At 45.9% G+C, this 27,403-nt stretch overlaps 1 protein-coding gene across 2 annotated transcripts in view; it reads left to right on the top strand.

Annotated features, from left to right (window-relative positions):
• TULP4 (TUB like protein 4) overlaps positions 1-27,403 on the top strand; it is a 149,998-nt gene that overhangs the window by 101,854 nt on the left and 20,741 nt on the right. For both annotated transcript variants that reach the window (XM_080666165.1, XM_080666166.1), the window contains exons 4-9: positions 3,741-3,902; positions 8,883-9,063; positions 9,725-9,859; positions 14,222-14,388; positions 21,440-21,664; positions 22,696-22,930. In XM_080666165.1, coding sequence (XP_080522291.1) covers positions 3,741-3,902; positions 8,883-9,063; positions 9,725-9,859; positions 14,222-14,388; positions 21,440-21,664; positions 22,696-22,930 — 1,105 coding nt within the window. The remainder of the gene's footprint in view (positions 1-3,740; positions 3,903-8,882; positions 9,064-9,724; positions 9,860-14,221; positions 14,389-21,439; positions 21,665-22,695; positions 22,931-27,403) is intronic.

The following is a 27,403-nucleotide window of genomic DNA, read 5'->3' as shown; positions in this document are numbered from 1 at the left end:
ATTGTATCTTGTGATCTGATTTACATTTTTATATAATTTAACTTTGTAGAGCTCTGATCCTACACATCTCAGAACCCACTGAGCAGTTGTCATCATTAAATGCCTACATTTTGGGGAGGTTTGGTTGCTTTTAATTGTGTTGAAGTCAGATCTTATGTGAGTAAAGAACATAGCACTCTGATGATGATGACTCACTGGTCGAAGGAGCAGTGGCTCTCTACACCTGAAACTATCTGGTAGGAGGAGGGACAATTCTGTGACTTGGAAGAGAAGTATCCTTGAAATCTGCTCAGAGAAAAATAATACTTTTTAGACGTGACAGGTGATCATTGTTACAAAGCATGTCTTCATTGAGCCAAAGCAATCAAACATCTGGCAAAAGCTGATTGATGCTTCAATAATTTCTTTTTTAGGAAATGATTGAGTCTGGAACAGTATATGCATAGTTTCAAGTATTAGCCGCCAAGGATGGTCTGATAAAAGCTGCCTCAGGCATGAGCCATGCCGGCTGCGGCTCAGCTGCAGTTAATCCATGTCTGAGAACGTGGTTAGTGAAGCAAGAGCACTGTTACCCCCTGCAACTGAAAGACAACCAGTGGAGGGGCTTTCTGCTTATTTTCTTTCAGCATTTGGTACTGCGTTCCCCGGTTTTGTTTTTTCCAGTTGTGACATACTCTTACCACTCTGTGCTGACCTAATTTAATGAAACCAGTTAATTCATGTAAATATCCTATGTGATCATTTTTGTGATTATAAGGTTGGTGGTATCTTGGACAAGATTCTTTTCACTGACTATATCAAGCATGTCAAAGTCAAAGGCTAACACAGGCCAAATAAGGTTTACGTTGATGTGGGCCACAAAAAAACAAAAGCTTCAATTTTCATAGAAAAATAGGTTTATTTCGATAGAGACGTGCTGAATACGAAGGGCTGAAATAAATGAGTAATCGTTAACATAAAATAATAGAACATTTTAATAAAAATTAATATTTTTTTCTTGGACAGTAACTTACCAGACACTGAATAAGTGCACAAATTAGTAAGTGTAATGCAAATAAGCCTATTTTTCTGGTTCTCCGAAAGCGAAATATTTCCTGTTGCGCACACCAAGCAAGTCAGTCCAAGACTAATGACGTGACAATTGGCTGCTAAAATATTCGCTGCTAGTATTAATGGAGAAAAATGGTGCGCCTGCATGTAAGGCGCGTAAGGGAAATGAATGCAACACGATTATAGTAATCAGTCATTAGCGAATGTTGTAGTTCGTTATTAATAACTAGAGGTCCGGTGCATGCAATTCATGCTCAGGAAGGGGGGTGGCCCTCAGCTCGGCCTGAATCCTCTCGCAATCCGGGACCCCTCGGGGGATGTCCAACTGCCAGTTAACGCCTGATCCCGCAGGCCTAAACCGACAGTCGGACATCCCTCTCGCAATCTGGGACCGCTGGCTTCTAACCGCTCGCCTGCCTGCCTGCCTGATTGCCCCAACCACTCGCATGCCTGCCTGATCGTCCCTAACCACTCTGCCTGCCTGCCTGATCGCCCCTAACTGCTCGCCTGCCTGTCTGCCTCATCGCCCCTAACCGCTCGCCTGCCTGCCTGCCTCATCGCCCCTAACCACTAGCCTGCCTGCCTGATTGCCCCTAACCACTCTGCCTGCCTGCCCGATCATCCCTAACTGCTCGCCCGCCTGCCTGATCACCCCTAACTGCCTTTGCCTTGGCCCCAGCCTTGGCAGCAACATCCGGAAGGTCGTTCAGCTGTCCAGTCTAATTAGCATATTGTGCTTTTATTATATTAATAATTATAGCAGGATATTGTAAAAATCAAGTTACAAAATTTTCATTAAAACGTCTCTTACATACCGTTATATTGGCTGGGCTGCAAAAATATTCGTTGTGGGCTGCATGCTGCCCGTGGGCCACAAGTTTGATATGCTTGGACTATGTGGTGTAGCCCTCTTCTAAGATGTTTTTCCTTTTAGCACAGTATTTTCCAAGATAAATGAGTTAAAATGCATGAAAATAAAAGCATTATCTGTGCAAAATGAAAGGACTTTCAAATTTTATTGCTGATTGGATTGGACTTCATGAAAATGTAAAACTTACTCTTTGGAAGATACCACTAAGAAAATAAAAAGGCAAACCACAGAGTGGAGAAATTTTTTGCCATACACAATTCTGATAAAAGATTGTATTTAAATTTTTTACCGCACAATAGGAAGGCCAACTTCTTGATATATATGAATAGGTGAGTGGGACTACATATATATAAATATATGCATATGGCAAGGGATTTGAACAGACATGTTCCAAAAGATGATGTACAAAGGATCAATAAGCACGTGAAATCATGTCATTGGGGAAATGCAAATTAAAACACAGTGTCATACCACTGCACAGCTACTAGGAAAGCGAAAATAAAAAGACCGACAGCACGAAGTGTTGGTGAGGTATGGACCTGCAAGTACTCATATACTGCTGATGGGGGTGTAAATGGTGTTACCACTTTGGAAAACAGTTTGGTAGTTTCTTATGCAGTTAGACATACACTTAACCATATGAACAAGCAATTAATTTTACTGCTAGGTGTTTGCTAAAGGGAAATGGAACCATGTGTCTGCAAAAGGTCTTGCCCATTTTGGTTATTCCATCAGTGCCTATTTTCTCTGTAAAATGGCCATGATAATACCTCCCACAGGTTGTCTTTATGAAGTTTATTAACATCTGTGAAGCACTCAGCACCACACTGACACATACTTTTCAAATTATATCTTTTACATTATGTAATATTGTTATAATACACATATTATATACTAGAGGCCCAGGCACAAAATTCGTGCACTGGAGGGGGTTGTCCCTCAGCCCAGTCTGCACCCTCTCCAATCTGGGACCCTCAGAGGATGTCCGACTGCGGGTTTAGGCCCGATCCCTGTGGGACTGCTGGCTCCCAGCTGCTTGCCTGCCTGATTGCCCCTAACTGCTTCTGCCTGCCAGCCTGATCACCCCCTAACCACTCCCCTGCCAGCCTGATTGACACTTAACTGCTCCCCCGCTGGCCCAATTGCTCCCAACTGCCCTCCCCTGCTGGTCAATCGCCCCCAACTGCCCTCCTCTGCCAGCCTGGTTGCCCCTAACTGCCCTCCCTTGCAGGCCTGGTCCCCCTCAATTGCCCTCCCTCCCCTGCAGGCCTGGTCCCCCCCAACTCTCCTTCCCTGCCGACCTGGTCGCCCCTAACTGCCCTCCCCTGCAGGGCTGGTCGCCCCCAACTGCCCTCCCTCCCCTGTCGACCTGGTCACCCCTAACTGCCCTCCCCTGCTGGCCTGATTGCCCACAACTGCCCTCCCCTGCCGGCCATCTTGTGACCACATGGGGTGGCCATCTTGTGCGAGGGCGTGATGGTCAGTTTGCATACTACCTCTTTATTATATAGGATTAGAGGCCCGGTGCATGAATTCATGCATGGGTGGGGTCCAGCCAGCCTGCCCCGATTTGGCTGGGCCAGCCAGGGGAAGGGGACGCAGGAGGTTGGCCAGCCGGCCCCACCCCCTGGTCAAACTCCAGGTCAAGGGGACAATTTGCATATTAGCCTTTTATTATATAGGATATTTATATTGTTCTCTTTAAAGCCACCTTGATCTTAGCCAAAAGCTAAGTTAAGGGCTACGTCTAGGTCTTTGATGCAAGTGCTTTCCTTTTAAGATTACAAATTGACCATTTTTATCTGTGTGTGTCTCAAAGGTGAGTGATTTCACTTGGAGCCACGATGGGACTCAAGCGCTTATTTCATATCGAGATGGGTTTGTCCTGGTCGGTTCTGTCAGTGGACAAAGACACTGGTCATCTGAGATCAACCTGGAAAGTCAGATCACATGTGGGATATGGACTCCTGATGACCAACAGGTAATGCATCTTGAATATAGGTGTGTAATGTTAAAACCATGAGAGCTGAGGAGGAAATGAGTTAAAAATGATCACACAAGGAAAAAGGGCTGGGGCTAGGGGAGTTTGCTCCAAAGCTTCTTAAAGAATCACAAAGAAAAAGAACAATGACAGTGTCCAGGTAATTATTAAAACAAAAATTTGAAATGAACCATAGATTGGAGAAATAACATTTCCCACCAATATGGTCAACATTGGGTAAATATTTTAATTACAGAAAATGTTGACACAAATTTAGTTTTAAATTACATAAGTAGCCAATTAATAAATGGATAATGGACATAAAATAGTAATTTACAAAAGAAGTTCAACTAGTCAGTAATCATGTGGTGGAAAATTATTCTCAGGGAAAAAATGCAAAATAGCATAATAAGGACATTTTCACTTTTAGCAAAAGTAGTAATAAACTGATACAGATGATTTTACTGATTATTGATAAGAGTACAATCAAGTATTCTCATTCATTGCTAGTAATAACGTGTATTGGACGTTTGAAGAAGCATTTTGGTGTACAGTATGTCAAAAATAATAAAAATTATCAACCATTTTGACCAGGTAATATACTTTAGGAATTTATCTAAAAGAAACAAAGGGAAGCCCTGGCCGTGTTGCTTGGTGGTTAGAGCTTCAGGCTGCACACCCAAAGGTCTTGTATTCAATTCCTGCTCAAGGGCATGTACCTAGATTGCAGGTTTGATCCCTGGCCCTGGTTCCATGTGTCTCTTTCATGAATGTTTCTCTCTCTCTCTCTCTTTCTCTCTCTCTCTCTCTCTCTCTCTCTCTCCCCCTCCCCTCTGTACCTCCCCCTCCCTCCCTCCCTCCCTCCCTTCCACTCTCTAAAAAGCAATGGAACATATATCCTCTGTGAGGATTAACCAAAAAAAAGAAAGAAAGAAAGGGAAGAAAATAACAGTTCTTTATTAAAGTATTATTTATGATAGTAAAAGTTTGGCAACAGCCTGCTAGTCTCAAAATAAGATGGTTAAGTAAACTGTGGAGTAACTACTTAAAGTATTACATAGTAGTTCTGTAAATTGTAGATTGTGGTTATAAAGATGGTGTAGTAATATGGAAGAGCTGTTATGTTAAGGGGAAAAGTCTGGATTTGAAATGGTATATGTGGTATGAAACGGTATATGTGGTATGATTACCACATCGTAAACACCCAAGAGAAACCCGTCTGTGTAGTGTGAAGAACTGGAACGAAGTGAATCCAAATCTCATGGACAGGTTGTGATTTTATGGTGATGAGCCTTCTGGTCATTTTTTCAAACCTAATTTCAAATTAATTTTTAGTGTTCTACTTCCATGATAAAACAATATATAATAGCCTAATAAGATCAGATGTTGATAATTGATTTTTAAATATAATGTTTATGAGGTAAAACCTTTGTAAATATAAAACTTGTGTTGTCCAAGTACAGCAGAATCCATAAAATGCTGAATCATTTTAAGCAGTATAATATGGAACCATACTTTTATTTTGAGACACTTTTTTTTTACTAAATTGCTTTCCTCTAGTCATATGTTTCATGTTTCCCTTTTTTTTTTTTTTAAGTAAAAATGGCCAATTTGTTTTCTTCTCAAACTTAGTATTGTGAGAAAGGAATACACTGAAATTGAGATTCTGTATGGGTACTGTAATTACTTTAAAATCTCATTGCTTTTAAAAACTGCCCTGCAATGAGAGAGAGCTGTTGAGCTGACATGGCCTGCGGACCCTCAGGTTTTACCAGCCTGTTAGCTCTTGGTGTCCACACTGCAGAGGGCTTGTCCCTCAGCCAGGCACGAACCCTGCGGTCCAGCAGGGAAAATATGAGACAGCTTCACATCATTTCATCACCAGTTCGTAATTGAAAGCATTTTGGGAAGATTTGAACAGAGCATTGATTTATAGCCTAAAGAATAAATTAAAGAAGTTCTTCCTTCATTTGGCAAAGACCAAACTTTGGGCGGAAACTCATTTACTAATAGTCCCTGAGCATCCACTCATGACAGGAAACGTGAGAAACTCGGGTGCAGTCTTGCCCTCGAGAAGCTCATGGTGTAATGGGAAAGACAGACATGCAAACCAGCCAAGTTCAGCGTGCCGTGGAGTCCATGGTCAGCGTGAGGTTGATTCTGTGTGATGGGTCCTAAAGCTTTCAGACGTGGTGTCTGAGCACTTGTGATTTGACACACACCATACTGGACATTGGAGATAACACATCAGCCACCGTCTTTTCTGGGAGAGGACCTGGCTGTGTGTGTGTTGGTTGGTTGGTTGGTTGGTTGGTTGGTTGGTTGGTTGGTTGGGAAAGGACGAGATCACACATTTCGTCTGGACTTGTTGACTCTGAAGGCCCTTTGGCACAGCCAAGTAGCAGGTAGGCAAGGGCATGTGTGAGCCGGCGAGGCCTGGACAGGGAGCTAGCGTGATGGGGCCCTCGAGGCTGTGGACATGACTGGTCTAGAGAGAGAAGAGGCCTCGGGCCAAGCCTGGACGAGGAGCCAGCCCCAGAGGAGAAGGCGGCCCGTCTCCCTAGAGAGAGCACCCGAACGAGGAAGGAGAAGCGGCAGAGACTGATGTCCTTGCCACGGTGTGCTATTATTAGACTTTCCGGCTTGTTCCCTTCGAGGCCGTGGCTCACATAGCCTTGTCTCATGGGAAGTGATTAGGCATGAAAAGGACGTGCAATAGGCACATTTTTAAAAATCTGATTTCATGTTGTATCTGTGACATACTTGTTCCAAAACAGAGTAACTCCCTCCATCATTGCTTGACAACTAGAGGATTAGTGCTGGTTTTTCCTTCTCTCAGATTTTACGGTGTATTCTCTTCCCAAGGGAGCTGTGGTTGGAACTGGTTCATGGTGGAGCTTTGAGGGGGAGGGGTGCTTTTGGTTCCATTTTGCCTTACTGTAATGTTGAGCACTGGCCACCAGTCCTTTTATTCAGGAATTAGGTGTCTGTTCTGTTGTCTGGCATCAGTTTCTCTAAAATGAAAAGAAGTGTGTTACTTAAAAAACCCTTCAGTGCAGAGGCATTTCTTCCTTCCTTCACAAATACTGCCACGATCACCTGCTGTGACGGTGAGCAGAGCGGGCCTGGTCCCGTCCTCAGAAGCTTACGGTCAGTGTGGGAGTCAGCTATAAAAATCACATGGGAGCCGAAAACCGGTTTGGCTCGGTGGATAGAGCGTCGGCCTGCGGACTGAAAGGTCCCAGGTTTGATTCCTGTCAAGGGCACGTACCTTGGTTGCGGGCACATCCCCAGTAGGGGGTGTGCAGGAGGCAGCTGATCGATGTTTCTCTCTCATCGATGTTTCTGGCTCTCTATCCCTCTCCTCTCTCTTCCTCTCTGTAAAAAATTAATAAAATATATATAAAAAAATCACATGGGAAAGATGAAGAGTAGTGATTATTAACCAGTGGAACATGGTGGCTACGGGGGAGCCCACCACAGACAGGGCGGGAACTCCTTTCCTGCGTCCTTGTGAAGAGTAGTTGTTGGCTAGTGAGATATCATTATTAAAAACAGAAGTCATAAATGATAAAGGACCCCTTCAGCCAGCACCAGGTACAGAGCTGCTCTGCGGAACAGGCTTGGACCGATGAGTGAGGCTGTGGGAAGCGGGGGAAGAAAAGCCTTTGTCCCCCGGGGGGTTTGCCTTACGGGGGGTCCCCACATGTCTTTTTCACTTGAAGCATGTAAATCATGCATTTTAGTTAAAGTTACAGGAAGTCATGTTCTGTATTTACCGTCATGTAAAACTGCTTACCAACACGTTCAGTGTCCGCCATTCCAGAGTTCGCAGTATTCCTGGTGGTTTTGCTATGTTTCTTTAAGTGGCAGGGCCTAATAAATTGACCACCACTCTGAGGGAGAACAGTTTTAGATGTTTTTTAGCATTCAGTCATTAAGATGTAGATCATGTTTAAAGAGATATTTGGTAGAAATTGATTTATCCTAACAGTCCTGTAAAATCTGTGAGCTTATTACTACTTAAATGAATTATAAGGGGAACCGAGGTTTCCCTCATGACATCCGGCTGGATGGCCGCACTGTCAGGGAGCTGCCAGCCTCCGGGAGATACTCTTGCGCTGCTCTGATGGGGGGCGGGGGGGTAACTCCCACCCCCCTTCCTCTGCCTGCCTGTGCTCTAGCTCTGCCATGTGCCTGTCCCATCCCCCAGCAGGCCCCTGGGTGTGTGCTCCCAGACCTGGGGACCGGAGGGACTTCCCTAGGGCGGCCCCAGCTCCGGAGACCGTGGCCATCCAGCTGCATCCCAGCATTGCGGGCCTTCGCTCACAGGAGTGTTCTGACGGTTCTGAGGGGCAGCTTTTCGTACAGTGCTTATCACAAGGTCAGCACTCAGCGAAGGTATTAACACCGTTAATATTTCCTAACATTAATTATTAACTCATACCATTCTTCCGGTGAAATAAAACAGACAAACTATTTCAGGAACATCTTCTTTTCCAAAAGTGATTAGATAACATGCTTACATAACCGGATGTATTTTCTCTAGGTCAAACATACACCTAAGTTTGTCTTCTAAATTTGATAAATTCTTAACAATGAACCTCTGCTACTTCTTTATTTTCCAGAAAAGTAAGTGCATATAATCCTCTTCACCCTCTTCCTTCAACCCAGAAAACAAAGCAACCCACAAAAAGTGAAACCAGGATTTGCTCATATTATTTGATCATGTCTATACAACGTAATGAATATATTGATTGTGCTGCTGGTCACATTTCAGTATTAGAGGACTCGAGTTTTTGCAGCAACAGTCAGCTAAATGTTCACTACTTAATGCTTTGTGTATCCCCTCAGTTACTTAACCGGACTGTGTTTTCATTCCAAATATACTTTGTCCTTGTAAACAAGTTGGGTGATGAGGTGTGTGGGAAACGGAGGCCTTCCCTCCCGTCCATCAGCAGTCCTGGTGCTCACTTGCAGGTGCTGTTCGGCACGGCCGATGGGCAGGTGATCGTCATGGACTGCCACGGCAGGATGCTGGCACACGTGCTCCTGCACGAGTCTGACGGCATCCTCAGCATGTCCTGGAACTACCCTGCCTTCCTGGTGGAGGACAGCAGCGAGAGCGACACGGACTCCGACGACTACTCCCCGCCCCAAGGTAGCTCGCTGCTCCCCAGGGACCAGCGTATGGAGGGAATGAACCCCTTTAGAGGCAGAAGGGGAAAGGTGTGCCACAGGCACAGCACTTTGACTTGTTGGGAAGAGTTCGCAAACCGAATTGCAAAGCCAGTCGGCCCAATCTGTGTTCTCGATTTGACTGTCTTCTCTCTGCCACCCCGTCTCCCTGTCGCTGGTCAGGTTGATGAAGCCCCGTTGGCACAGGTTTCCTACACAGAAAATGCTCTCACTCTGTCTTCTTCCTTTCCCAGATGTGTATGTTATGCTTCCCAGAGAATATGCATACACATATCTGTGAACGTGTGTGTGTGTTTATTTTAGGAGAAGACAGTGTTTACACATAAAAAAAATTAAGATCAGCGCTAGTGTTTCAGGGTAGGTAGGTCTTGAGGGAGAGTGTTCTTAGCACCGACAGATGCACTTGAGAAGTAACTGCCCCGGTTCTCTGCTGAGCACCCTCTGCGGACCACGTGGTTTGGAGCGGTGTAGAAGGGGGCTTTATTGAGCAGTATCCCAGGCCCGAGTCCGATCTGCATTGCCAGGCGGTTATCAAGACCCTCCATGAGATTGCAGCGTTGTGGCCCTGGATTTGGGTCACGTGCTCCTTGTCTCTTTTTCACTCAGCACTCTTGTCCCCACAGATGGTCCAGCAGCGTATCCCATCCCGGTGCAGAATATCAAGCCGCTGCTCACCGTCAGCTTCACCTCGGGGGACATCAGCTTAATGAACAACTACGATGACTTGTCTCCTACTGTCATCCGCTCAGGACTGAAAGGTACTGCATATGACCCTAGGCCCAGGATTCAGACACCCAGCACTTGTTGATTCTTGTCCCCTGCAGTGACCTCTTTCTGACTTAGGGGAGTCTGTCAGAGGCCATTTCCTTTCTCTTTTCCACTTATCTGACAAGTCGCTGCCTGGTCTTGCCTAGAGGAGGGATTCCTGACCTTCAGGCTTCATCGTCACCTGCTCTTCTCCCACTACGACAAGAGTGGCCCTCTCTCTGGCGTGCTGTGTTTGTCTCTGGCTGACACCGTGTCTGTGGAGTAGTGGATGGCAGCACCTGCTGTTCTTGAGGCAGCAGATGGTGCACGAGACACATTTCCACAGAAGCCCCTGTGGTTTTAAGGCTTATTAAAGCCTTAATGGCTGTGTAGTGAAGTTACCTTGGATGTATTATTTTGTTCTTTGTTTATCAGACGAGATTGTATTGGAGCAGCATCCCCAGCACATGCCCACCAAATTTGCAGATTAGAGACACATGTGACTTGGCGGGGGGTGACCCATAATAGCCCTCCCAGATGAGAAATTATTTTGACTAGAGTTTTATTCTAACTCCCATCTTAGATCCACATGGTCTTTTTCTGTTACTGTCTCAAATAAATATAATCAGAGAACTTCCAGTGAAGAAAGGTGGCTTACGATATTCTTTAGTTTAGCACCAGCACAGGGATTATGTCACTGGAAAAGGACTTAGAGTGCCCGATAGAGCATCGTGCCTGCAGCCGGCCTTCATCCTCATCACCTACCACGTGTTTCTTCATTGCAGATTCATTTGTGTGTGTATAGGGGCAGGAAGTGATTTTGCTTTGCAAATGTTTCCCGGGCAAGTTGTGCCTTGAAGAAAGATCTCCTGAGAATCCCAAATTTGGGACTATTTTTTTTTTTATCACACAATGAACCGTAAATTGGTTCACCTTATTTGGAGTTTTTACCCTTTGTTGTGACTTTTACTCTTTCTTGAGGATGTAGGGGAGGAACAACATTTCCCTCTGCCCATCCGAGGTTCTGCAGCTGGGGCCTGTAAACTGGACTGACCAAAGACAGATCGACAAGAGAGAAAAAAGCAAGCAGAGATGGATTACTCAGCATTGCACTTACCCATGAAAGCACTCGGAGATGAGTAACTCGGGGGTGGTTAGAATGTGGAATTACACAGCATGTTAACAAAGAAGCAATACATCGTAGAGAAATGACAAAACCAAGTTAAAGGACTAAGTTTCTAGGGCAGCGAATCGTGGGAACCAATGGACGATAAGGGCTAGTTCATACATTAGTTTTATAGATCCGTCTAGTATCTTTTCTGGGTTGATAAAGGTCTAAAGTTGTCTCCGGTGATTAATTTATGTTCTTCCTGGTGCGAGGTCATACACGTTTACAAATTTGTCTTGCTTTTATACAACTATGGAGAGCAGAGAGCTTGTCTCGTATCTCATTTCTCCTCTGAATAACCCTTATGCCAATCAGGCATATTTTGGATGGCGCATTCTGCTACCCACCAAAAATAAAAAAATAGCCAGGAGCTCAGAAATTCCAGAGCATGTGGCACTTTACCCACAAAGCCTTAAAGTAAAGGAACTCAAGTTCATGTTGCTTTGTTTTGTTTCTCTATTTTACAGAATTTTCTCTTTTTAACATTTCTTTGAGCACACAATGGCCCTATTATTGTGAAACTTACTCCTTTTAAAAGATTGACTTGCCATTATAGACTATAACTGTCTCAGGATAACTTTATAACTGTGTCTAATGCACTCAGAATTAAGATTCAGGAGACTTTGTCTAGAAGTAAATAACAAAGACTTATTCAAGGGTCTTAGAGTTTGCAGACGGGAAATACAGCTAGGCAAAGCAGACCATTCCAATAGAGAAAGAAAAGCCGAGGGTTCTTACAGGACAGAGTACATTCTTGAGAAGAATCAGTCCTGCCTTCTTAGCTCTGCATTGGTCCAAGATGGTAATCGTCAGATGTCTAGTGATCTGGACAATGGATCAGTTTCTTCTTGAGGTCACTCAGATGGTCATCTGAGGGTTTGATGTATGTTCAGGCCATTGACGCACAGTGACCCAGGCCATCCAGGCATTGACGCAGGACTGGAAAGTCCCGAAGGTTAAGTCCCCAGGCTAGTCAAAGCAAGAATGGCATCAGCATACTTTATTGAATAATTTAGAGGCTTGACCATAGTGACTCCATTTTCTTTTTCTTTTTCTTTTCTTTTTTTTTTTTTTTTTTTTTTTTTTTTACAGAGAGGAAGGGAGAGGGATAGAGAGTTAGAAACATTGATGAGAGAGAAACATCGATCAGTTGCCTCCTGCACACCCCCCACTGGGGACGTGCCCGCAACCAAGGTACATGCCCTTGACGGGAATCGAACCTGGGACCCTCAGTCCTCAGGCCAACGCTCTATCCACTGAGCCACACCAGTCAGGGCATGACTCCATTTTCTTATTCACTCTATTCCTCAACTGCACTGAAGAAATCCCTGTGCATTTGCTTGTGAATATTTGGGCTCATTCTTAACTCAGACAGACAGTTCCCACCTTGTAGACAAAATGTTGAAGACTCCCAAAGTGTCTTAAGAGCCTGCAGTGTCCAGGGCCTGTCTTTGAGCAACCTCGGAGTGTGACTGTGTCTAGGTCAGCCCTGCGGGAGCAACAACCTGCTTCTCTGTTGGTGAAAGACAAAATGCAAAGAATGTCATGAACATGAATAAATAGCAGAAAGAATGGTGCCGGTACCCACTCACCCACCGACCAAAGCGGGTGAGCTGGGAGCTGTGAAATGAAGAGCTGTTGTCTGTGTCTGTGATGTTGCAGTGATGCTTCTGCCCTCGACAAGGGCGGACCTCATCTTTTCCTTGTTTTCACCTGTTCGTGTTAGTTAGTGCTCCTCCTTTTGACATCTTCGTGCTTACAAAGGAACCATCCAGAAAAGGTCGTTTCCGTTTCCTTACCACAAGGCTCTTCACTAGAGCGATTGAGGCATTTGGATCCAGAGCACACTGTGGTGTATGCACAAGCCCTCTCGCTTCCTCTGTCATCTTTTTAAAAATCTATTCACCAGGATATGTATTTGATTCTTTTAAGTTGTTTTTCATTTGTTCCACCTTATTCATATCCTCTTATATGAAAAGGGGGTGGGGGACTCCTTTTATTGATGTGCTCTCTCTCTCAGGGTGTGTTTTTTTCACTTGGTGCTTGTTCGTAACTCCTTCCTCGCAGCTCTCTGCTACCTCTTTCTCTGGTTTCTGTCTGTGGCTGACTTGACGAACGAGCTCTGGCTTCCCTGGGTCTGGAGAGTCGTCTTGCCCCAGAGGCCACTGTCTAGTCTTCAAGGGAAGTTAGTTTCTGCGGTGACCTCAGGATGGCTGGTGCTAATGTCAGCATCAGTACCGCACATGAAAAGAGAGAGGCCGTGAGCATGGGTGAGCTGTTAGCGCTTAGGGGCTGTTGAATTGTAGACCCAGCTCTTACCCACGTCCCTGTCCAGCCTCTCTGCCGAATGGGCCCCTGTATAAGCCACAAGCAGGCTTAGGGTTCTCTGTATAAGCCACAAGCAGTCTTAGGGTTCTCTGTATAAGCCACAAGCAGTCTTAGGGTCTTGAGGGCGAAAAGCTCTACTGTAAATCTTATTAGTACCAACAGCTTATTTTACCAGCAAGAAGAAGTAACTGGCTCACATTTGGGATTAGACAAATCCCTTAATAGCCATTTCTTGTAGGCACTGAAAGGCTGGTAGGGGGGCATCACATCTCCAGAGTGGACATTTCTGACAGCACTGCCACCTAACAGAAGTATTTATCCTCTTTCCTAAGCCCACAGTATCGCCAGCTGTTGGATAAGAGTTGGGGACTCCATATGCAGATATGTTCTTTACCTGCACATTATCTGCCCAGGGTGCATAGAAATCCAATGAGTATAAAGTCAGGCTTTGCTCTGATTTACTTTGTGCTTGTAGCATTTATGACTTCTCTGAGTCATCTCTTGGTTGGGGGGCACAGCAATGGGAAAAGCCCTTAGGATGTACATCATGGGTTTTATTAGCTTGCCTGCTCTCCCAGAGTTCTGCAAGTCCTGTTACGGAATTGCTGGCATTAGAGATAGATATTTAGCATGCCAGCTTTGTCGTATATTTTCTTTGATTTAGTTATCTTTCAGGGGCACTGCAATTCCTTTCTCAGTCATAAGCACCTGTTTTTAATAGAGTCTGTATTGTTTTCAGAGAAATAGGTAGCTAATGACTTCATGAGAGAAGAGGGGAGAACCACGGTTGTATTTGTTAAGCGTCTCTTTTTTAAACTACTTAAGTGAAAGTTCAGGGAGAGGCACGTTTCAGGCCATTTCTTCTTTGTGATTTCAGAGGTGGTGGCCCAGTGGTGTACGCAGGGAGACCTTCTGGCAGTCGCTGGTATGGAACGGCAAACGCAGCTTGGTGACCTTCCCAACGGCCCTCTCCTGAAGAGTGCCATTGTCAAGTTCTACAATGTGCGTGGGGAACACATCTTCACACTGGACACACTTGTGCAAGTAAGGCTGTGGGGGCATCCACTGCGATGCCCTGTGCTAGTGTGCCCCAGTCTGCATGAAAGAGTCGTGATGGGTTATACTCACTGTAATTGTCTTTGACAGATTTTAATCCTTTGTTGACTGTAATTAAATTATGGGGTATGAACCAGGAAACATAGGGAGAAGGACATTTTTGCTTTTTAACCAAAATACTTTATTTTATTGCCCAGTCAAATGAATGGGCAGTAAGCAGAGTGACCTGGTGTTGATTATCAGTCTGAAGTAGAAATGAGAAACGTGCAGAAGTGGACGCTCGATCTTGATTTAGTCACTCCGATTTTATGTTTGTTCAGTCCATAATGTATTTCTGTGTTTCAGCTAAGTCACTGTTAAACAGTGTGTAAAAGCTGAACGGCCTTTGAGAAAGTGCACAGGTGGGCCCCTTTCTGCTGGTTTTACGTTCCAGAAGTCTTCAGACCGCTCATTCTTGTCTGGCTCAGGCGTGGCAGAGGATGAATCCTCAGCAGGGTGGACTGGACAGAGAGCTGGGAGTGAGTTGGTGATTGATGGGGGTGATAGTAAACTAGGGACTTATGTCCTAACCTTACCCAGCTCATTAGAGAGGCAGGTATACCATATTGGGGTATTTTGTAATTAGATGCAGGCATTAATTATTTAAATATATCTTTTAAAAATTATAGTAAAATATACATAACATAAAATTTACCATCTTAACCATTTTTAAGTGTATAGTTAGGTAGTGTGAAGTATATACCATTGTGGTCTAACCAATCTCTAGGACTTTTTCAACTTATAGAACTGAAACTTTATCCTATTCCGTTTCTATGCATTTGATTATTGTACATACCTCATATAAATGGAATCATACAGTGTTTGTCTTTTTATGACTTTTTAAAATTTTAGTTAGCATAACCTCCCCTCAGAGTTCACCCACGTTATAGCATATGCCAGAATTTCCTTCTTTTTAAGGCTGAATAATATGCCATTACATATACGTATATACATATACACCATTTTATATATTCATCCTTCAGTGGACATTTGGGTTCCTTCCACCTTTTAGCTATTTCGGTCTAATGCTGCTGTGACCAAGGATATACAAATATGTCTTGAAACACGGCTTTCAGTTCTTTTGAATAAATACCCAGGACACTTGCTGGATCATATGGTAGTTTTATTTCTAATTGTGGAGGAACTGTCATACTGTTTTTCATGGTGGCTGCACCATTTTACATTGCACCAACAGTGCCCAAAGGTTCTGTCTTCTCTACGTTCTTGCCAACACTTGTTATTTTCTGGTGTGTGTGTTTTAATGGGTGTGAGGTTTTTATTTGTATTTCCCTGATTGTTACCTTGAGCATCTTTTCATGTGCATTCCACCTGCTTATTGGCTGGCCATCTGTGCTGCTTGGAGAAATGTCTCTTCAAGATCCTTGCCAATTTTATTTTATTTATTTAAAAATATTTTTATTCATTTTAGAGAGAGAGGAAGGGAGAGGGAGAAAGAGAGAGAACATCCATGTGAGGGAGAAACATCTATTGGTTGCCTCCCGCATGCACCCTGACTGGGGATCAAATCCACAACCTGGCTATGTGCCCTGACCGAGAATCAAACTGGATGATGCTCAACCAACTAAGCCACACTAACCAGGGCTATCTGATTGATTGATTGATTGATTGATTGATTGATTATAGAGAGTGGAGGGTAGAGGAAGGGGGGGGGGAGAGAGAGAGACATCGATTTATTGTTCTGCTTATTTATGCATTAATTGGTTGCTTCTTGTATGTGCCCTGACCAGAGATCAAACCTGCAACCTTGGCGTATCAGTACAGTGCTCTAACCAACTGAGCTATCCAGCCAGGGTTGCCAGTTTTTTTGTTGGATTATTTGGTGTGTTTTTTTGTTGTTGAGTTACATAATTTAGATACATCTTTTGACAATGCAGTATTTTCTGTGGGCAAATATTTTTTTAAATATATTTATTTATTGATTTTAGAGAGGAAGGGAGGAGAGAGAGATAGAAACATCAATGATGAGAGAGAATCATTGATCTGCTGCCTCCTGCACACCCCCTACTGGGGTTCGAGCCCGCAACCCAGGCATGTGCCCTTGGCCGTAATCGAACCTGGGACCCTTCAGTCTGCAGGCTGACGCTCTATCCACTGAGCCAAGCCAGCTAGGGCAGTGGGCAAATATTCATATTGGTTCACTCATTTGTTCAAGTACCCTGCAAACATACTTTGAGGGGCTGCTGTGTGGCTGGTGCTCTAAGCTCTAAGTGCTAGTACCCAGGAATAGGACACAAGAGCTGGTCAAGATAATAAGGTGACATTAAGTCCCAGCCAAAGCTAGAGAGTATGATTTTAAAGTGAGTCAATGCTGTCCATGCCTTCCCTAGGGGCAGAAGGGAGTACAGGTTGCCTAAAATTAGAAATTGGAAAGAATAATGCAGCAGGAAGACCAAAAAAATCTATAGAAGATTTAAGAACTACTGGGGATGTTATGAAATCTGGGTAGGTAGGTAGATGCCTTATGACCTGGGACTGGGAAGGATGAGGTCATGATAAAGCATGTTCAACAGGAAGTGATGGAAATAGGATGGGGATTTGTGGTTGGATAGAAATTCCTATTCCTATTTTAGAAGTGAAGAAAACAAACCGGGAAGAGCTAAAGTGAAGTCAAGCTGAGGCCATTATCAGGATGCCAGGGTGTGTGAAAAAATGAGCATAGGTATTGGAGTCCCTGCACATTTGGGATTAAGGAGAGTTCACCTTGTTGACAGTTTGACCCTTCTGCCAGTATATTGCATGGCACATAGCAGTGGATGGATGGATGGACAGTTGTCATCATATGCTTTCTTCAGCTCTTTCTGTTGGTTGTGTGAACCAGTAGGCTGTGTGCCCTCTCAGTCAGAGCTCATACCAGTCTTCTCTCCGTAGCCTAACTGGACGACAAGGAGGAGAGGATGGGAGTTTTCAGCTCTTTCGGAGTTATAAGACACTTGTGTTTTTTGGAGTGTTTGTGAATTGTAGTGCTGGGACCCAAGTACGTGCAGCATTGTCCACTCTTCTGCCTGACTCGGGGCACACCCTTTCAGGCAGCATTCTGTCCCCTCTCCAGGGAATGTTCTTTCCTGCCGTCTCAGCTTGGGAAAATCCATCCTCCTTAGCGCCAGGCTGTAAACCTGTCCACCGACTTTGATCCTCCTTCTCTATGAAAACCTTGGGGTCCTTATACCGCTGGCATATATTGCACTTTCCTGTCCACTTGTCTTATTTTCCTGAAGTCAAAGACCGTGTTTTCTTCATTTTTGTGATCTTCACTAGAATGTAATAGAGGCTTGATGGTCTTAACCATTGCAAGAGTTCTCATCAGCTCTGACATGAAAGTGTCATGGGTCCTGAATTTAAACTGTCTGCGTTTGGGCATAGGCGAGGGGCTTGGCGGATCTTTCTTTGGAGAAAAATATCTATACAGTGTCTCAGCATTTTAATAAGTCAGTGCTTCTTTTTTTCATTTGAAGATCTGTTTCAACCATTGAAAAAATTGCCTTAATTATATAAAGTTAAATATATGCTATTAAAAATCAAATACAATATTAATTTTGTATAGTACCAACTTTCTCTTTGCCTGGAATGATTCTAAAATCACGTTATCTGTGCTATGCTACTCATGGAGTCCAAAGGCAGGAACATTTTTATAGCAGGAAGGAAGTTGGGCAATTTATTGAACTGTTTATAAAAAGAATTTAATGCAGTTTAGATTGGATAATTTATTTCCAAGTTAATTAGATTGTAGGTTATTGCGTACAAAGCCGTTGCCAAGCTCAAACTCGCGCAGCCTCGGCTTTCAAATTGATTCCCCTGATTTACTCATAATAGCTCTGCCTGTGGCTGAAGCTCTTATAAGGAAATACACTATAATTCATTTTCCTTCCCTTCCTACCTGTTGTAATTTAGAATCCTATAATTGATCTCATTCTCTCTTCCCTGTGACCATCTATAAATAATAGCGGAGCTGATCATCGGGCACAGGTTTTCAGAGGTAGCTTTACTGACTGAAGCTTGCTGGCTGCAGTAATTGGGGTCTGGGTTGTTAGTCAGTTGTTTTGTTTTGTTGTAGCTTTATGAACTTTTTCTTGCATTAAAAGCAAGTGGGGAGAGTTGCCTTATATTCAATAAGGTTCAATCATTGATGTAAGGTATTTGGGTAAAAAATTAAGAGAGAAGGAAAAGAAGAAGGAAGGTGTGGGAACTGAAAAATCAAATGAAAGATTGCATTTGTGCTCATAGACTTCTACACTCTTGCAGGAGAATTCTTTAGCAAAAGGATATTTGCGTCCTTTTGTTGAGGATTAGCTCTACCTATTCTCATGAAGCTCCATCGGTGTGCTTTTCCTTCTTGTTGTAAACGGATGAGAAAGTCCTTCCCTGGTCATCTGCTTACATAACACAAAATGGTGTGTTCTTTTAAAGCTCAGATTGGGGTGACTGAATCCTGAGCTAGCTTTTATTTAACTTGGTTGGTGGCCAAATCATCGTAACTTAATATTCAGAACGTCCACGGCTCCAGCCAACATAATCATTGGTGACCAGTCATCAGCTTGGTCTGTTTGAAGGTGAGCTACTCTAAATAGCTTTCCCTTCTCACACATTCTTGTGCAAACATTAACTATCCCCTTCTGCTGGGGCTGTTAAACACTCGAAGTGCATTTGCTCTTGAGCCAGTTTTCTCTCTCTTTGACCCTTTTTGTTGTCGACGTTAATCCAGCTTGATCAGCTTAGCTTTAATATGGAAAGGACACCCTGCTTTGTACTTCCCTTACGTTTTTAGAAGACTTCATCCAACTCACTACTGTATACAGGAAAGTAATGTAGTGAGGAAGCTTTCATTCCAATTAAATAATGGATCAGCGAGTTCCCGCATCTCAGTCGGGCCTCTGCTGACACAACCCCTGCTCCTTGTCTCGCCCTTATCCCAGTCTAGCTTTACTTCGCAGCACTTTCACCACCTGACATTACCCGTCATTCGGGCAGATACTCAGTTATTGTCTCTCCCCTCCCGCCTCAGAATGTCAGTGCCACGAGGGCGGGGATTTATCTTACTCTCGTACCCAGAGTCTGTCTGGCCCATTGTACACAGGTAACAGGTCTTTACTGAAAAACTGACTGGAGCTCAGTAGCTGAATAAATGACTGGACAAATGCATGGCCTCTCGTATAGTGGCAGGAGGTAGGGTTCGGAGATATTTGGTGTGTCTTCGGATGCCCTAAGGCAGTGGTCTGCAAACGGCGGCTCGCAAGCCACATGCGGCTCTTTGGCCCCTTGAGTGTGGCTCTTCCACAAAATACCACGGCCTGGGCGAGTCTATTTTGAAGAAGTGGCGTTAGAAGAAGTTTAAGTTTAAAAAATGTGGCTCTCAAAAGAAATTTCAATCGTTGTACTGTTGATATTTGGCTCTGTGGACTAATGAGTTTGCCGACCACTGCCCTAAGGGGTTGAAGCTGGCCCTTGACCTCACTGTTCCATCGTGTTGTGGCAGGAGAGTAACAAACCTGCACTCCTTTTAAATGGCTCAGCCCTGGCAATGAGAGGGAATACAGACACTTGGGGGCGGTGGTATGTCTTTAAGATTAATCACAATTTTGGTACTAACAGAACCTCTGTCCTGACCTGCACTCGTGGGGATTGGTGATACCAAAGAAAATTGTTTGTGTATTTTTTATGAGTTATCTGCACTGTCTTCAGCAGTGAGGAACCTTGCTCTGAATTAACAGGCCCCTGTATGGGCTCGTCCCTCTCTGTGGGATCTTCTTGTAAGGAGGCCCTTCTTGGAATTTTCTGGAAGCCCCAACTTGAGTTCCAGGCTCCCTGGTCCTCCTCTGGTGCTGCAGCTGGCCTCTCTGTGATTGAAATGAAAGCTGAATTATCTTCAGCCCGCAGTCTGTTTTCAAGTTGAAACCAGGATTAGCTGACCCTGGGGACTATTTTAAGCAAGTGTCTTCGTGTGCTCCTTTTATCTTGCTGTTGTCACTAAAGTGTTGTGAAAATTCTGTTCTTATCTGTCATTCATATTAAAGATCTGGTATCCCCACTTCTCATCTTTGAGACCCCTCAAGTCCTCATTAAATTGGAACTCCATCTGCCTGGATCAGAATGAACAAATTCTCTTGTTGCTTCTCCATCACAGCCCTTCACCCGTGCTTTCTTCCTTGGCTAATCTTACTTAGACGGCACCCCCAGCTCTGAGTGTTTCCAGCACAAGTGGTTTCTACTTGCACATTTGGATGCCAGCCTGCCTTTTCCAAGCAAGTGATGGCCACCACCCCCCACGAGGCCACCACAGGACCTGCGTCCTCCTTTCCCTCCCCCTTCCAGCTAGCTCTCCACTTTCAGACTCATCAGCTTGCGGATGGCTGAGAATAACAGTGACTTAACATGTGTGGGTTATGACCTATGAGAGGTCCCGGGAGCACGTCGACATCTTCCATTCCGTTAATGCTCACAGCTCCCACTGACTCAGGAGAAAGTAGACTTGCAGGGGTTACGTGATAGCCTCCAGGCCACACAGCTCCTGCCCCAAATCCAGTGTCGATTTGTCTGTCAGGACAAAAGGGAAGGGCCATCTGGTCTACCTCCTCACCACCTGCCCAAGCCGTGGGAACTAGACCACCAGTTATTTGGGGTCCAGATAATCAGAGCTTTAGTAAGGAGTATGGGTCACTGTACCTCAAGCCTATTACATCTTCTGGGAGAAATGTCACTACATTAGGTTCTATGGCACTAAATTAAATGAGATAATATATGTCACAGGAACTTTGTAAAACGATCCCAGTACTCTATCTATACTCTGGCCTGAGGATCTAACTGCTTTTCAGTGAAAGCACTGAATTTTCATAATACAGTATTGAGGATTCTCTGTTGTACTTTTTAAAACAAATACTCTCAAAAACTGTTAAGTCCCTTTATTTTGCTTGAGATAAGCGTTCATGAGCTTTCTTTGCTTACAAGAGCGAAAGCTTATGTGTGGTTGCCCTTCACTTCCTGGCAGCGCCCCATCATATCCATCTGCTGGGGCCACCGGGACTCCAGGCTGCTGATGGCTTCGGGACCAGCCCTGTACGTGGTACGTGTGGAGCACCGGGTGTCTAGCCTGCAGCTGCTGTGCCAGCAGGCCATTGCCAGTGCCCTGCGAGAAGACAAGGATGTCAGCAAGCTGACCCTGCCCCCTCGCCTCTGCTCCTACCTCTCCACTGCCTTCATCCCCACCATCAAGGTAGAGCCTTCCTCCCTCCGTTCCCCCTACCTCCCCACCTCCCCACCTCCCTCCTCCTCTTCACCCTTGCAGAGAGGAGGGCAGAGACAGGGAAGATGGCTGAGAGTGCCAGAGCAGCAGCACAGAAGTCAGGTCTGCCCCTGACAGGTCTGGATGGGGAAGGTGTGTGGCTCTGCAGAGCTCCGCCACATCCTTCCACATGTGCATCATCTTTAGCGTGTCCAGCAGAGATTCACCTCATGTGATGGACATCAGCTTTCTCATGGCAAAGGCAGTACTCTGAGCTCAGTGTCATCCTGATGCTCAGCGGCCTTACTAATTCATGACTTCCTGGCAGATGCTGCCATCATTCCCACTTGAGAAAGCAGGAAACACGTTCCTGAAAGTTGAGTAACTTCCTCCACAGCTCCTTGTGGGAATGGTCAGGATTGAGCCAGTCAGGGCTTAGGGCCTGCCATCCTCACCCCTGTGCTGAGGAGGAGCGACCACGCCCAGCACTCCCTGCCCGTCTGTACTGGTTGTAACCCGGAAGCTGCTCTGGTTCAGAGGTTGTGTGTGGACTGTGTCCGCCAGGTGCTGTTCCGGTCTGGGTTGCCCCTAACCGTAGGTTTCTTTCTGCATTCTCTTTTTTGTATTCCATCTCTGCTTCCAAGTATTAGATTGACTTGTGGGTTACATTTTTCCTGAAACATGAGAGTTTGAGAATCTGTTGTAATTTTTTTTCTTTCAAGTTGCTTTGTAGCCTTGCTCCTGAACCTGTAAGTCTCCACCTGGCTGCATATTAGAATTACCTGGGGAGTTTTCATAAAATATACATGCCCAGGCCCACCCCCTAGAGACTGCAGTTTCATCGTCTGAGGTGGGTCCTGGCTCAGGAGTGTGTGTGTAAAAGCTCCCGGCAGATTCTGACGTCCACCCAGAGTTACTGATCACCACTCCATGCCACACAGTTAACCCCAGTTGGGCCGCCAGGCAGTGTTCTGTCAGTCACCAGTGAGCCACACTCTCCCTTTTTTCTCTACTGCCTTCAGCCCCCCATTCCAGACCCTAACAACATGCGAGACTTCGTCAGCTACCCCTCGGCCGGCAACGAGCGTCTGCACTGCACCATGAAGCGCACAGAGGATGACCCAGAGGTGGGCGGCCCGTGCTACACACTCTACCTGGAGTACCTGGGCGGGCTCGTGCCCATCCTCAAGGGGCGGCGTATCAGCAAGCTGCGGCCCGAGTTTGTCATCATGGACCCCCGGACGGATAGCAAATCAGGTGGGTTCCCTCGCCGAAGGGACTGGCGCCTAGTGGTCAGGTGTGGCTCCTGACAGCCCACGCCAAGCGAGTGCCCGTGTGTGGAACGTGGGCTAGCGTGGAACGTCCCCGGAGCGCTTCCATTTCCAGATGCCTGTGGAAGTTCATGAGTCTCCACGTACTTCTCCGTGGACTTTTAACCGCACGTTGAGCTTCATGTGGCGGGGCTGTCAGTGAGGGGGACGCTGGCACAGGGCTCTGTGTGATAGGTTCCTCTTCCAGCGAAGTGTTCACTGAGGGCCTCGGTGTGCCATTGAGACAGCCTGCTCATCAGAGCGAGGTCTGTCCCTGCCCCACCCCACAGGAAGGATAGAATCAGAATTCCCACACCTCCAGCTACTCCCATCTCCTGCCACAGGGATGCTCTGTCCCTCACTGATCGACTGGGAACTGCTTTCCACCGATGACCAGGGAAAATTCCTTGCTCGTTCATAAAGATCTGGTGTGATGGACACGGCTCCCTTCCAGAACCCTTTCCTCTGTAGCTGCGTTGCTCAGCGGATGTGCTCATGGTGCTCCCTGCACACCTATTCCTGCGACTCTGCTTTGTGAGCCTCTAGACAGGACTTCGTTGTTTTGTTTGTACTGACTATTCCCGCCCAGTGTCCTCAGCCAGTGCCTGTTGAGGCCTGAGCACCCCGTCAGCAATACCTGCCAGCTCAAACGTTCTGCCACCCCTGGCAGTAGACTCTGCTCCACTGTCCTCTGTGCCTGTCCCCTGTCAGGGTGGCTGCTGAGATCCCAAGAGGCACACGGTAGTCTTGCTGGGGCTCTGTCTGCCCCCGAATTCTGAGGGCCTGCAGGGAGGAAAGTGAGTCATCTCTGTACCCCCAGTGCCGGGCAAGCACCTGACCTTGAAATAACAGGAGTTAAATGAGGTCTGTTGGCATTAGTTTCACACCTGTTCTTTCCACGTCCTAACTCCCATTCATCCTCTCTCCCTAGACTGGCTTGTGCCCCTCGCTATGTCCCTGAAGCCACTGTGACCTGCGCTATGGCCAGAGATATCCTAGAGGCACAGTGCAGTGGCTTTTCAAGCTTGGCCTCATTTAACCACTCCAGTATTCAGTTGGGTTGTTTTCTTCTTTTGACTCACGTGATGAACTAGTACCAAGAACAAGGAGAGCGAGTAGAATAAATGGGGGCTGGTAGGGAGGCAAGCGAAAAGGAGGGGAGGAAGGAAGCAAAGTGACAAAACCAGAAGGGCTGTGGGTGTGAATTTAGAAGAAAATGTGATTTTTAGGGGATGGAGGAAGAAAGGAGCCATGATGGTTAGAGGTGACCGAAGGAGGGAAGGAAGTGTTAAAGGCTGAACCAGCGCACTCATCACGCCTTCTCATCTAGTGTCCTTGTTGGTAAGCTTCCTCCACGTGTACAGTTATGTGAAACCCACACTCACATTAGCTGCTGACGGGAACTGACATGAACAGCTTGCTTCTGTCCCGGGGTGCATACGTTCCCACGAAAACATAGGGCAGAGGAAGCAGGCGGGTGTGCTGCAGGGTGGACCGCCCAATACCTCCTCCTCCTCATGCTCACCCGCTCAGCTCACCCCACACACACCCTCACCCAGTTGTTAACAGTCCTATGGGGAAGGGATGTTTTATTTTTGTGATTAAAATAATGAAAACGTTGAAAAGCAAAGCAAGTCAACAATCCGTATTCAGTGCCAGCTTTGTGCACTGTCCTGTGTCATGAAGAAATACCAGGTGTGTCTGCTCTCGTGCAGTGTTTAGTCCCTGTTGGGGTGATAGGACAGCCTGACAGTTGAAAAGTTCAATAAAAAAGTCAAGATTTAAATATCTCAGGGGTGCCGAAACCGGTTTGGCTCAGTGGATAGAGCGTCGGCCTGCGGACTGAAAGGTCCCGGGTTCGATTCCGGTCAAGGGCATGTACCTTGGTTGCGGGCACATCCTCAGTGGGAGGTGTGCAGGAGGCAGCTGATCGATGTTTCTCTCTCATCGATGTTTCTAGCTCTCTATCCCTCTCCCTTCCTCTCTGTGAAATATCAATAAAATATATTTAAAAATAAATAAAAATAAATAAATATCTCAGGGCAAGAATAGAAGACATGTCACAAGGCAGACTGTGACTAACAGCCCGCTGAATGGGACATGGAAACTGGTTCAGAGGAGGGGAAGATTCCTGACTCCGGGAAGCCAGGAGCTTCTCATGAGGAGAAGCTGGTTAAGTCACGCCTCCACATCACTGTTTCCCCTCCTCCTGGGAGGCTCTGGGCCTGCCCCTGTGTCCCTTCAGCAGGGCTGTGGTGAGGCCTACAAATCTGCAACGTCATGGGCACCGGGGTGACTGATGCTGTAACGACTGAGGTCCGCTGTTGTCAGTGTCCTCCAAGTAACTTAACAAACGTGTTCCTCAGAATTACCAGTGTGTATCTTTATAGTAGATAGCATGAGTCCCAATAAAAAAGGTGGTTTTTTTTGCAAAAATCCACAAATTTTCAAAAGGAACCTTTAATCAGAGCTTGCTATGGACTGAATTATGTGTCCGTTCCCCGCCCCCCCCCCCCCCCGATTGCATATGTTGAAGCCCTAACCCCCAGGGTGACATGGCTTTTAGGGAGTAATTAAGGATAAATGAAGCCATAAGCATGGGGTCCCCCTCCAACAGGATTGGTGGCCTGGTAAGAAGAAGAAGAGAGATCTGTCTTTCCACACATACGATGAGGAAAGGCCATGTGCAGACAGTATAAAGGCTGCTGCCTGCAAGCCAGGAAGAGAGCCCTCACCAGGACCTGACCAAGCCAACACTTGGATCTCAGGCTTCCGGCCTCCTCAGCTGTGAGAAATAAATTTCTGTGTGTAAGCCATCACACAGCTATGGCAGCCTGGGCAAACTAAGACAGGATTTTAAATATTGAAGTTGTTAAAACGGCAAGTAAAGATTTTTTTAATTATAATAATGTATCTGATTCAGTTGCATATTTTGAAAAGCCTTCAATTCAAATGAAATAAGCATATTTTTGAACACTGATAAATTGGAATGTGAAGCCTCAGATAGTTCAAACTTTGGTTCTCAAAGAGCAATCCCAACATATTTTTCTACAACGTGGATGTTTGCTCCAGAATTTCCACAATAAATTGATGATACCACCCCTGTGGAACTAAGAGGTACGTCTGGCCAACCAGCCCTGGCCTCCCAGCTTGTGGATCTGTATGATGACTGGATCTCTCGTCGTGTTGATGATCAGCGGCAGACAGGCAGGCTCAGGGCATGTGCTCAGAGCGCACACACCCCTTTAAATCCATGCTGCGGGAGGTCCCACTGCGCTCCTAGGTGAATGGTGTCCACAGCCTGGTGTGCCCCGGGGAATCCCTGGGAGCTTTGGCATCACCAGTGCCACCGCACACCCAGGGTTCTGCTGCAGTTGTGGTGGGATGCACAGGCAGCAGAACAAAGGTCCCATGTCTGTCAGGCAGTGTTTATTGTCCCGGGGGCTGTGCTCATCTCTGTGGTTACAGCAGGAGGCAAGACAGGCAACTCCTTCCCTCATGGACTTTATACACTAGTTGGGGAGACAACCCAAAAATTAGTGGTGAATGCTTGTGTCCACCCCCCACTCAGATTCCTGGGTTGAAATACGAACACCCAGTGTGACCAGATTAGGGGGTGGGGCCTCTAGGAAGTGACTAGGTCATGAGGGTGGAGCCTTTATAATGCCAAGGTTAGTGCTTTGTAACAGAGGCTCCAGAAAGGTCCTCAGCCGCTTCTGCCAAGTGAGGACACAGCAAGAAGCAGTCTGCAGCCTAGAGGGCCGTGACCAGAACCCAGCCATGCAGCACCTGATCTCATACTTCACCTCCAAACCGTGGGAAATAAGTTCTGTTGTTTGTAAGCTACCCCAAATGTGGCATTTTGCTATAGCAGCCTGAACGAGCTGTGACACGAGTAATGGAAAAAAGTAATGGTATAGCATGTAGCATTTGCGAAGTCCTGGCATTAGCAAGAAGGTCAGGGGTTGAGTGGACTATGCCTTACTGAATGTCAAGTCAGTGGACCAGCTCTGTGCTATGGACACGTGGAAGCAGTCTGCGGCCTTACATGCGTGTTTGAATTGTAGCCAAGCTTCCTCTGATCCAGCGACTCCTAAATTAAATAGGGAAGGACTGCTCAGGGCACGGGAATGGAGTCTTTTTTCTTGATCGAACTCAAAGGCATACCACTGTAGCTTGCTGGAGCCGCGAGTTGTGCCTTCTGATTCAGTAAGCGGTTTAAGAAGGGCTAATGCAGGCACGCAGACCGGGCATCAGCCAGCCTCCTTCCACATGGTGTGCCAAGCTGTGCTGCTCTGCCTCCAGGGGCCTCAGAGAGGCCCTGTTCACAGGTGTCGCCGCCATATGTTCAGAAATTTAGAGATGGGATTGGATTAACAGACTCATCCTTTCCGATGTAAACAGTCCTTTCAAATGGTAA

This window comes from Plecotus auritus (assembly GCF_963455305.1).
Source record: "Plecotus auritus genome assembly, chromosome: 4".
Lineage (NCBI taxonomy): Eukaryota > Metazoa > Chordata > Mammalia > Chiroptera > Vespertilionidae > Plecotus > Plecotus auritus.
Note: the sequence above shows the minus strand (reverse complement) of the source record. Positions and strands in the feature narration are given on the sequence as shown.